Source organism: Misgurnus anguillicaudatus, chromosome 11, assembly GCF_027580225.2.
Source record: "Misgurnus anguillicaudatus chromosome 11, ASM2758022v2, whole genome shotgun sequence".
NCBI lineage: Eukaryota > Metazoa > Chordata > Actinopteri > Cypriniformes > Cobitidae > Misgurnus > Misgurnus anguillicaudatus.
The window spans coordinates 8,548,480-8,560,632 of NC_073347.2; the positions used below are offsets into that span (position 1 = coordinate 8,548,480).

The window sequence follows — 12,153 nt, forward strand, 5'->3', positions numbered from 1 at the left end:
TTGATTTCCCCAGAGTATGTAGGTAAAGTTTTAGCGCAAAATAACATAGATCATTTATTATAAAATGTTAAAATTGCCACTTTGTAGGTGTGAGCAAAAATGTGGTGTTTTGGGTGTGTCCTTTAAAATGCAAATGAGCTGATTTCTGCAAATGGCATGGACAGTGCAGATTAAGGGGCGGTATTATCCCCTTCTGACATCACAAGGGGAGCCAAATATCAATGACCTACTTTTTCACATGCTTGCAGATAATGGTTTACCAAAACTTAATTGCTGGGTTGATCGAGGTTGATAGAACCTGGAAAAAGTTGACTTTCATTCTATGTCCCCTTTAAATAAGTTCATGTTCGGTCTTTGTGGCTTAAACTGATAAATACACATGCACATTGGTTAAAATAGCATCATCTTAGTATTATAGTAAACATTTGGTTATGTCCTAACCAAAACATTTCATTGCATTCAGTCTTATAAGCATAATAAACAGTACGTATCTCGGTCATTGAAGTTGATTGAATAACAAAAGAAAATCACTCACTGCTCTGACTAACTTCTGTAACCTTGTAACAAAAATAACCATATTTCCTTTTAAAATTTTTTGCTTTTTTTCTTTATGTTGAGCTCTGCTATTTGAAATATTTTTAAGATTTATCATGGATTTTAGATTTCCTGAACAACTTTTATGCAAGTGCAGTTAACATTAGTAATGCATGAAGTGCAGTATATGAATACTTATCTAATATGGGGTACTGTGAAGTAATCAAAAATCATGAGATTCATTCATGTTTTTAATACAGGGATACACATCTTTTCTTTTGTGGACTATGTACCCCCTAAAGTAGCCTTGGCCACCCCATTTTTTTCATTATTTTAGTTCAGCCACCTTGTGCAGTTTTGCCATCTTAGTTGTGCATCCTACTAACATAAAAAATTGGTATCGCACAGCAAAGACCCGTTCACACCAAGAAAATGAAATATAACGATAACTATATTAGCGTTCACACTATTGGACGATAAGGTTTTGTTTATGCCTAAGCTGAGGCGCTGCATTTTCATTTAAACACACAAGCCCTTAAGATTTAAATGGAGTTTGATTAAAGATAATGTAAATATATATTGTCAGCCAAAAGAAAACGCCACCGTTTTTCAATATGTTACTATGTTCTTAGCTCAACTTATACGAATTAATGCATACCTATCTTTATTCAATGCGTGCACTTAATTTTTGTACAGCACGTCGTGAATGTCTCAGCATTTAGCCTAGCCCCACTCCCCTAGGATCCAAACAGGGATAAATCAAGAAGTCACCAAACACCTCCACGCCCTCTCCATTCAAAGACCGTTACATGAGTAAGTATGGTGGAACAAAACAAAATGTGGCGTTTTTTAAGTTTATTACTCCGCCCGAGGTAGAAGTGCTGCAACTAAGTGCTCTTCCGCCGTACAATGTAGTTCTCATTTTTATCCGCCAAAAAATTGCACGTTTTATTTTGTGCCACCATTCTTACTCATGTAACTACTCATGTTACAGTCTTTAAATAGGGAAAACATGGAAGTGTTTGGTGGCTTCTAAATTAATCCCTGTTTGGATCCTAAGGAATAAATGGGGCTAGGCTAAATGCTAACACATTCACAACACGCTGTACAACGATTAAGTGCATGCATTGAATAAAGATAGGTAGGTATTAATTTGTCTTAAGTTGAGGTAAAAACAGCAAAACACCGAAAAACTGTGTTTTCCTTTAAGTTCCCCAACATTATTGTAACCATGGATCCAGATATCCTTACCATTGAGGTGTGAACTGTTATATATATATATAATATATATATATATTTTATAAAGCCCTTGGTGTAAACAGGTCTTATGCCATGGCTTTTCAAGAACTCACTGGAATTAAATCGTACAAGCGACAATTGTAAAAGACCATGCAAGTAGTGCTGTGCGGCTTCAGCCAAACAACACAAATCTGACACAATATTTCCTTTACAAGCTTTTATTTGAAACAAAAATTTCATTCAGTTTGATGGCAGACATTAATGTCTAATATTTTGTCGTTTATTATTTTATCAGCTTTCAAATAATATTGAGATCAAGTTATTTAATAACTTGTGTCAGCTAGGGTATTTCCAAGTCTAATTGGAAGGAAAAGTGAGCTGTCCCCAAAATATTTTAATGAACGCACTGTAAATAACCAAAAAACAGTCGAGGTGTAGCACTTACCTTCATGGACCACAGAGGCTTCGTTCATGCTTTTCTTGCAGCAGATGCCAGTTTCAACTGTTACATTACTGTCATTTAAACAACATTCAACGTTGTGTAAATTAAGAATCTACATGCACAGCAAATGTATGTTCTAAGATTCATAAAATTTAGATTATAGAAAACTACACACAATAAATTAATCAGTAATGATTAACACATATCACTGCATTAATATGTAAAGCATTTATAATTCAAAACTAAAGATATGGCAAAGTGTGTGCTTAAGAAAAAGATATACAAAAGTGTAGTAGCAACAAGAAGCATACCAATGCAAAGCAAACACAACGAGACGCTGATTTATTTATGCTAAACCGAATTTGTGCAATTACATCGACAATATATGGTAACTTTATGAACAGTACCAACAACACAGAATTCGATCTTATAAAAAAAAAAGGAAAGAGGAAACCGGTACAGAAAACTCTTTGATAAAGAGTACAGTATAACTACAAAGGCCAAGCTTGACATTTTTATGCTAGCATTGTGAATACATATGCATACATCCTTGAAGCAGAACTCCACACCAATTCTCTTCTTTGAGCCTGGATCTTTCTGGCTCCTGTATTAAAATATCTTTATTCATTTAAATGGAACAAAAAGAAGCATGTGGTTTTAGAGTCTGAGATACACATCAAACAAATGCATTATATATTTTTTTTACATTACCTTTGTATTAAAGGAATGGTTTCTGCTGGAAACAGATTAAGGAACAAATAACTCAACACAAGGTGCTTTCAACAAGAATATAGTGATATTTTGACAGATTAAGAATTCATTACTTGATGAAAGTTTTCATTCTCTTCACTGCACCCACTTCAGAATGAATGCTTTTCAGGCCACGCATTCACTAGCATTACCTGCCAAAAGGTTGAGAATAGACATGAAACATTCTAACTGGATTCAAACAAATGAAAAGAAAACTTTAAATTCACTGTTATTTATCATATACAGAGGTAACATTTACATCCCTAAACCTACTCTTGAAAGGTCCTTTACAAAGGCTCGAAATTGAATTCAAATGTGTCCAAGTTCAGTTGCTCAGTTAAAGAACCTGTAAGGGGGGAAAAAGACATGGGTTCCTCAGATTCCAGTGGGTTTTCCTCAGATTCCAGAGGAATTCCCTCAGGTTCCAAAGGAATTCCCTCAGGTTCCAGAAGGATTATGTCAGGTTCCATGGGGATTATGTCAGGTTCCAGGGGGATTATGTCAGGTTCCAGAGGGATTACGTCAGGTTCCAGAGGGATTACGTCAGGTTCAACGGAGATTACGTCAGGATCAACGGAGATGATCTCAGGATCAACAGAAATTACCTCAGGTTCCACGGGGATAACCTCAGGTTGCACGGGGATAACCTCAGGTTGCACGGGGATAACCTCAGGTTGCACGGGGATAACCTCAGGTTGCACGGGGATAACCTCAGGTTGCACGGGGATAACCTCAGATTCCAGCGGGGTTATCTCAGATTCCAGCGGGGTTATCTCAGATTCCAGCGGGGTTATCTCAGATTCCAGCGGGGTTATCTCAGATTCCAGCGGGGTTATCTCAGATTCCAGCGGGGTTATCTCAGATTCCAGCGGGGTTATCTCAGATTCCAGCGGGGTTATCTCAGATTCCAGCGGGGTTATCTCAGATTCCAGCGGGGTTATCTCAGATTCCAAAGGGATTTGTGCAGATTCCAGAGGCACTGCCTCAGATTCCAAAGGGTTTTGCTCAAATTCCAGAGGCATTGCCTCAGATTCCAAAGGGTTTTGCTCAGATTCCAGAGGCATTGCCTCAGATTCCAGAGGCATTGCCTCAGATTCCAGAGGCATTGCCTCAGATTCCAGAGGCATTGCCTCAGATTCCAAGGGGTTTTGCTCAGATTCCAGAGGCATTGCCTCAGATTCCAGAGGCATTGCCTCAGATTCCAAAGGGTTTTGCTCAGATTCCAGAGGCATTGCCTCAGATTCCAAAGGGTTTTGCTCAGATTCCAGAGACATTGCCTCAGATTCCAAAGGATTTTGCTCAGATTCCAGAGGCATTGCCTCAGATTCCAAAGGGTTTTGCTCAGATTCCAGAGGCATTGCCTCAGATTCCAAAGGATTTTGCTCAGATTCCAAAGGGTTTTGCTCAGATTCCAGAGGCATTGCTTCAGATTCCAAAGGGTTTTGCTCAGATTCCAGAAGGCTTTTCTTTGTGTCCACATTATAAACTTCCACCTTGAGGCTATCCCCCTGAGATATTTCTGTGGTTTTAAATAATTGCTGTTCATTAGACTCTTCCTCTTTTTTATCTTTATCTTCAAGTAGATTTTCAGGCTCAATTAGACTTTTAGAGTTTGAATTCTCTGACGCCTGTTGAACTTGTAAGTCTTCGTTTTTATACTGTTCATTACTTTGTAAAACTTCAGAATTTTCATTCATAGGAGCATCTTTGCTCTGTGCAACTGTTGAGTTCTGGTTCTTGTGGGGTTCTTCACTTCTTGCAACTTCTGAGTCTTGGTTTTTGATAGATTCCTGACTCTTTTGGGCAACTTCTGAGTCTTGGTTCTTAGGAGGTTCTTTGACCTGCTCAGCATGACTTTCAGTTTTATCCTTGTAGTTGGATTCATTACTTTTAACAGTGGTCTTACTTCTCGAGTCATTATCTGGAGGTTTATAACCAAAGTCTTGTTTGTCGCCAACAGTGGTATTTACAGAGCTTTTAACAGTGGTACTGCCACTGTAGAAAATGTCAAACAAATCTTTTGCTTTTCCTGCTGCAAGAGTCTTTGGCTTTGCAGTTTTCGAAAAGAGGTCTTTAGAACTGGAAGAAAACTGAGGAGGAGGACGAAGAATAACAGTGAGATTCTGCTCCGCCTCAGGGACACCAGGAGCAGCCACATCAGAATCAAGTGTAAAAACAAATTCACTGGACGTAAAAGGTTTAATCTTGGTGTCATTTTCAGGTTTTGACGCTGCAGTGGATGATGAAAGTGGAACAGAAGTGTCGAAGATATCTATGGGTTTTGCAGAGGGGACTTGATTTTTTAATTGTACCTCCTCACCACTAAATGCCTTTGAGATGAGGTCTGCTGACAAAGCTGGATGATTTTGAGTCTGACTTCCCGGTACAGGTGGTGCCGGTTTATTCTGCACTCCACCAAATGATTTCCTAATAACCAAAGGACTAGATGGGGGAGGTAAGTTGGGGTTACTTTTATTTTCGTTAAAAGCCAGCCATTCATTGGAGGGTGGGAGCACAGGTTTTCCTGATAATTTCATTGCAATAGACTTTGCCGCAGCTATAGATTTGGTAAATGGATCTGTGTTTTCCACTTTAATCTCAGCTTTAACCTCATCTACTTTCGGAACACTTTCTTCGTCTTCTTTCATGAATTGTGCTGCCATTCTCTCAGCCTCTTTCTCCAGTGCGGTCTTCTGTGGCTTTTTGCGAGTGAACTTTCCGAAGCCGGAACGAGCTGCACTCTCCTCATTCTTTTTGCGAAGTTTAGCCAGCAAAGCCGGGCTTGGTCCACATAAGACTTTAGGTGGTTCAGCTTTAACGTCTTTAGCACTGGACGACTTCTCTTTGCTCTCCTTGTCATCTTTGCTATAAGCAGCTTTGCCCTTTTGGTCCTTTTTATCATCACTATCCTCCGGATCCTCCCATTTTGATTTTGGCCACTTGACCCATTCCTCATCTTTGTATTTTGCTGACTTCTCTTCAACCTCTCGAGTATATTTGTACTTCTTTTCTTCATCTCTACCATACTTGGACCTCTCATCTTCTCTACTGTATCGGTCTCTATCGTCATCTTTTCTGAAGCGATTTCTGTCATCCTCTTCCCGATATTTGTAACGGTCATAATCATCCTTGTTTCGGTATCTGTCCTCTTCATACCTGGACCTCTCCACTTCCTCTTTCCTGTACCTATTTGTATATTCCTCTTCTTTCTTGACTCGGTGTCTCTCCTCTTCTTCTTTTTTATATTTTGCTCTCTCTTCCTCTTCTTTCTTTATTTTAGCTCTTTCATCATCCTCCTTATATTTTTGTTTATAAACATCCTCTTTTTTATATTTCAAGCGCTCTTCCTTGAATTTATTGTCACTCTCTTTGATATTCTTGTACTCTTCATCCTTGCTGTAGTGTGGTTTTTCCTCCTTTTCCACACTTATCGTCTTTTTCCCATCTTTGCTGTGTTTGGATTTCTTCACATCATCTTGATCGCTGTCCTCACGCTTTCGTTTGTGGTCAGAGTTCTTATGGCTCTTTAATCCAGCCTGACGATCCAGGTTTCTCCTTTGTTCATAGAGGGGATTTTCGTACATTTTACCCTGTTGAGAAAGTCAAACACAAATGAGGTAACAAATCACTTGTTAAAAGATAAATAATGTAATGTTAACAACTTATTGTCCAAAATAACTATATTGTTTTCTTTTAGTCCCACATTCCTATACACTTAATAAAGAATTACTAAACGGATATTTAAAGAGGTTCACTGACATCTATATAGCAAATGTGCAGCAGGTTACCACACAGTTATCTTACCTTGTATAAACTTACATAAATGTTAAAAATCTTAAAAAGCTACCCCAGTTAATGTAGTAAAACAATCATTTTGGAAAAAAGGCAACAAAACACACCATAAACTAAAAGGAAAACAGAATATGGTGGTATTCAAGCAGAAAAGTTACCTTAGACAAAAGCAAGGTGAACCTCTCACTAAGTTATATATAATTAAACAAGCTAGTTACCCTTGTATTTCTCATTGTGAGCATGACGGGTGACATGGGCTTCAGCACAAATGGGATCACCAAAAAACTCTTCACATAGCTGGCAGAAGAATCCTCGCACAGGGATCAAAAACTCTGAACCTAGAACAGGTGGCAAGAATTAAATCAATCTACCAGCCACCAAACCCACTACATACTATTAGTAATTACCTATGCCCTCCGCCAATGCAGAACCCAGTGAAATAAAACCACACTTTACATCACTGCAATCAAAAGGTCAACTATTAGTAAATGGGAATCATGAGGAATTTAATGATTCTGGATTAGATTCCAAATGAACAACCGGCCAGTAAAAATCTCATAACATGGCATATCACAGATTCAATAGTGGGACAGTAAACACTGAGGCATTTTAGTACAGCGTTTAATTAAGAACAGCGATAGAAAACAGATGCTAAAGAACCATTAACAGAACCAAGCACTATGAACATTAAGCAGCCTAAGGTGGTTGGCTGACTTTCAGACTTGGAAACGCAGCTAAAACCAGTCAACCACAGCTTAGATTGGTTCTAGCTGGTCATTTCAGTAGGGAATACCCATAGAACATCCTGCATCCTAACCCCATTATCCCTACACATACGTATTTTAACTTCACTTAAATCAACGAATTGCCTATGTCCCATAACAGCACATAATGAGATTTACCTTTTGCTGGCTTTGATGTCTTTTCTCCTGTTCCGTGTTTCTTGTCACTCTCTGATTTTGCCCAAGGTCTGTCATAGGGATCCAGAGTCTACATCATGTTTAGTAGAGGAAAACAATGGATGACTGCTGCATCAATGCAATATACAGGAATAAAGCTGCATTCACATAAAAACATAGCTTATAAGATCGTAAGCACACACCTTTCTATGTACTTTGCTGTGCAAATGCATGAAAAAGTCAAACATTGAACCACTGGTAACATTGCAGTTTTTACACCAGTGGTTTCCTGCATCATAGTACTCAAACTGTTCGCCAGCAGAGTCTGTGGAATGTCGTCTTGACGGAGTAGATGACTTGAGTTTTTCAGGTGATGCTCCTGATGGGGCGGCCTAGATTGGTTTAGAAGTAGAAATTAAGCATTACTTAAAAAACAAGCGGGAAAAGAGGAAAATAATGTACTGTTGAGATTGTATGAATGTGCAAAAGCTTTTTAGAAAGACGCATAGTGAAAAAATCCTGATTCATCATTAAAGTTTGTTGTAGCAGACTTACCTTTGTAAAACACGCCATCTGTTTTTTCCCAGTCGTGGTGAAGTTACCCATGGGTTTACTACTTGAATGTAATTGACTGATATAAAACGAGTGACTTTGGATAATTCAAACCTAAATATGAAATGCTTTGTATGTCCAGTTTACGTTGTATGAATACATTTACTCAGTAAAAGAACAAAATCATGATTTATGTTAAAAAAATTATACAAATTTGTAAAATAGTTTGAAAAAGGTTTATGCTAATTTATGTTTTTTTATGCTAAGGACAAAGTAACAACTTTACTACTTTTGTTTTAAGCAAAAAAATTGTTTTTAAAAATCAGTATTTTTGACTGACGTTTCTAAACTGCATATGGATTTGGAATTTACATATATGCAGCTGCATGCAAGATTAATGCCGCCTTCACATGCGATCGTAAATGTTATAATTCCTACTTCCCAAGTCGTGATTATGAACTTGCTGTGTTTAATTGCTTTGTTGTTAAAAAGAATAGGGGTCGTCAGGTCCACAGCAGGAATCTTTTTCCCATTCTTAATATTTAAATTTTAAGGGCAGGCCATATGGGGAATTAAAAAAAAAGATTTCTGAACTTCCCAGAAGTAAACATGACATCAGTGCAATTTTTACCTAAAGAAACCCGTATTTACAATAATTTGGATGGCACATGAAGGCAGCATAAAACACTTAATGCTAAAAAAACACTTAATTAAAACTAATTATCTGAAAGCCATGAAGAGTACATCTGCATACAGAAATAAATTATCTCCTTAAAAGACAGCTCAAGCTCAAAAAACAAAACCATATTAATTTTGCTAAAACTCTGACCAAATAATTTTCAATACCTTTATGCAAGTTACATCTGAAGTTTTTAAAATTCTTCAAACCCAAAAGGAGGTCGCATACCGGCTTCTCGTCCGGTATGCAAGCTCCTTTCCCGGGCAAACCTCTGAACAATGCCAATGAACTGTTATAATTAAAATGACAAACACTGCAAGCTAACATGCATATTCCTTGGCTTCATGCACAGCCAAGCAATGTGCTTAAAGCAATATAAAGCCATATATTTTTTTACCTCCTTATTGTGGTGTAACAGTACATTCACACGGGACGAAAGCGTTAACGCTTGCCGAAAGGCTTGTCTGAAGCGTGGCCAACAGCCAATCACAGTGGCCGCAACCCATGCTCCGGTCTTCCATAAACGTAATTGGCTGGCTCTGACTAGGTTATTTGCATAAGGTGATCTGATTGGCTGACGCACGTGTTGCCGCTTGAAAAGTTGAGAAATGTTCAACTTCTGCTGCGAGCAACGGCACTGATGCGGCGTCAACGGATCCACAGTTCAGTTCGGCAACGCATGACGTCACCCATTAAAAGTGAATGCGAAGTGTTAACGCTTACGCCCCGTGTGAATGTACCGTATTGTGTGCTCAAAAGGCTAGTCAAGGGACATTGCGATGGTTTGATTTGTGTTATTTATATTGATATTCTACTATTGACAATGTCCCTCAAGTAGATGCTTAATAATGAAAACATTGTGACTAAATGGTAATGAATGGTCTGACGACCAGTGAACTGTAGTTATGTAGAACTGAAGTTAATAACTCGGATGCAAAACCCACTAAACACCACCTCTGTCAAAAATTAGATAATGATATTGACTGAATGCTCTCTTGGCATGTATTATACGTTCATCTAATCCACTTAATCCCGGCCTCAGGCCATTCAGAAATAACACTTTGTTGACAAAATCCATTAAATGCTCTTAACCCTGGGTTGTCCCACAGTGTGAAACTTCAGATTATGAATACCCAGGGTTATCTTTTAACCCCTGGTTAAATATGAACAGTGTGAAACGTGAAAAAGATAACCTAGGATTCTGTTAACCCGGGGTTAACTTTTTTTAAATGTGAAAAGCCCTAAAGAGTACTTGGACCTGAATCCAACCTGAATGTGGCAGCCACATGTTTCTAGTTGCATCTTTTGTTTTTGCTAAATAAGCTTGTATGCACTAAGACCGTTTTGCAGCCAAAGACGGTAAACTTTGTACAAATGAACTGACAAAAGTGGCATTTGTAAAAATAAGGCATTTCAATTATTGACTATTAACCTTTTCACTGCAATTACAGTGAAATTAATGAACCTAAACACAAGAGCCTGATAAAAAATGCTTGTTTACAAGAAAGCATGTCAGACGCACTTAGCGGGTTTTGCATCTTTACTTCATATGTATAAGTAATGAACATTAATTGACAATGAATAATACATTTATAAATGTATAAAGATTAATAAAAGCTTAAAAACTCTGTTCGTTATACCCAACTAGAGCTGCACGATAAAATGAGAATCACGATTCTTTTGCTTAAAATAATAATCAAATAATAAGAATTATGCAAAAGAATTATGCTTTAAAGATAATCTATAAATTCAGTTAATGTTAATTGTAGAGTGATTATGTATTAATATTATTTAAAGACAAAAAAATTCAAATATACATTTTAAGTAGCCTAAATAAAAAAAAAAAGAATACATTTTGGTGCAAATTCCTGCCACATGGATTGACATTACTTTATAGTAATGAGCTATGACGCGGTTCGGCGCAACCAATCGCAAGGCAGAAACGTTCGGCGGTAACCAATCAGAAGGCGGAAACCTCCGCTAGAGAGGATTCCAGAGAATGCATTTGAGCGTCAGAGCATTTTTTTTTTACATTCTCGCTAGGCGGCGTGAATGTCCATCGGGTGAATAATTCTGCACGTTTAATCTTCACGCCCACTAGAACACTTGGACCAAATACAAGAAAACGTAATGTAAGTAGTCAAGTGGTCAAGTGCAAAGACAGCAAGTGTGGTTATTTGGACGCAGCCAATGTTTCACCGTGCTAAAAACCCTTTTGGGAGGAATAAGATCCGGAATAAGATCCTCTTTTTGGTACTAAAACAACCTCAAGGTTCTTGTCGGACGTACCGGCGCATAGCTCTGCCTCACTCATTCTCTTAAGTTTCTGTTTATTTCTGTCTAACTTCTCGGCGAAAGCATCTGCTGTACCAGTGGAGCGAACACGAGCACATCTGGCTTGCGCAATAATAAATGAGACGTCAAGACGTCATTGTGGCCGCTGCTATTGCGTGTTGTCAAGAGAACAGACGATACTGCGTCTTTCCTCCTTAAAAATATAATTACCTGAATCGGCGAAATGCTGGATTAAGATCTTTGGGGGGGGTCGAATCGAGATCACGATCTTTTAACGATTAATCGTGCAGCTCTCTACCTAACTGAAGGTAACAGTGTTGTAGATGGTCTAAAGTTTAAAAGAAAAAAAATACAATTTGCCAGCATATTTCACAAAATCAAGAATGACATGCCACTCAAAAAAATGTCTGACATGGCAATGTAATGCTTGACTATGAAAATGCCTGTCAAATGCATTTAAAGGAACACGCCCACATTTTGGGAATTTAGCTTATTCACCGTATCCCCCAGAGTTAGATAAGTCCATACATACCTCTCTCATCTCCGTGCGTGCTGTAACTCTGTCTGACGCAGCCCCCGCTAGCTTAGCTTAGCACAAAGACTGGAAGTGGGTGGCTTTAGCTAGCATACTGCTCCCAATAAGTGACAAAATAACGCAATCATTTTCCTATTTATGTGTTGTGATTTGTATAGTCAAACCGTGTACAAATAACAAGGTGATATGAGACACAGCGATCTTTTAACAGTATACATACTGAGAACTATATTCTCTGAAGACGAAGCACTGCCGCATGGGCGGAGTGATTTGCACAATTCTGACCGAACTCTCTGCTCCTCACCAGGGGCTTCTCGTGTGCTGCGAGCAGATCACTCCGCCCATGCGGCAGTGCTTCGTCTTCAGAGAATATAGTTCTCAGTATGTATACTGTTAAAAGATCGCTGTGTCTCATATCACCTTGTTATTTGTACAC

The 12,153-nt window shown here is 38.4% G+C and overlaps 1 protein-coding gene across 21 annotated transcripts in view; it reads right to left on the bottom strand.

The window, feature by feature from the left end:
- The window catches only part of LOC129415743 (serine/threonine-protein phosphatase 2A 56 kDa regulatory subunit delta isoform), a 73,381-nt gene that overhangs the window by 52,162 nt on the left and 9,066 nt on the right, over nucleotides 1-12,153 (bottom strand). For 2 of the 21 annotated variants that reach the window (XM_073872965.1, XM_073872963.1), the window contains exons 8-11: nucleotides 7,860-8,048; nucleotides 7,660-7,747; nucleotides 6,972-7,095; nucleotides 2,532-6,550 (exon numbers count right to left, since the gene is read on the bottom strand). The exons of 2 other annotated variants lie outside the window; for them this stretch is intronic. In XM_073872965.1, coding sequence (XP_073729066.1) covers nucleotides 3,253-6,550; nucleotides 6,972-7,095; nucleotides 7,660-7,747; nucleotides 7,860-8,048 — 3,699 coding nt within the window. In that variant the 3' untranslated portion in view covers nucleotides 2,532-3,252. Of the gene's footprint in view, nucleotides 1-2,531; nucleotides 6,551-6,971; nucleotides 7,096-7,659; nucleotides 7,748-7,859; nucleotides 8,049-12,153 lie in introns of those variants that run through there. 17 more of the 21 variants (XR_012372053.1, XR_012372051.1, XR_012372052.1 and 14 more) reach the window with 17 other exon arrangements.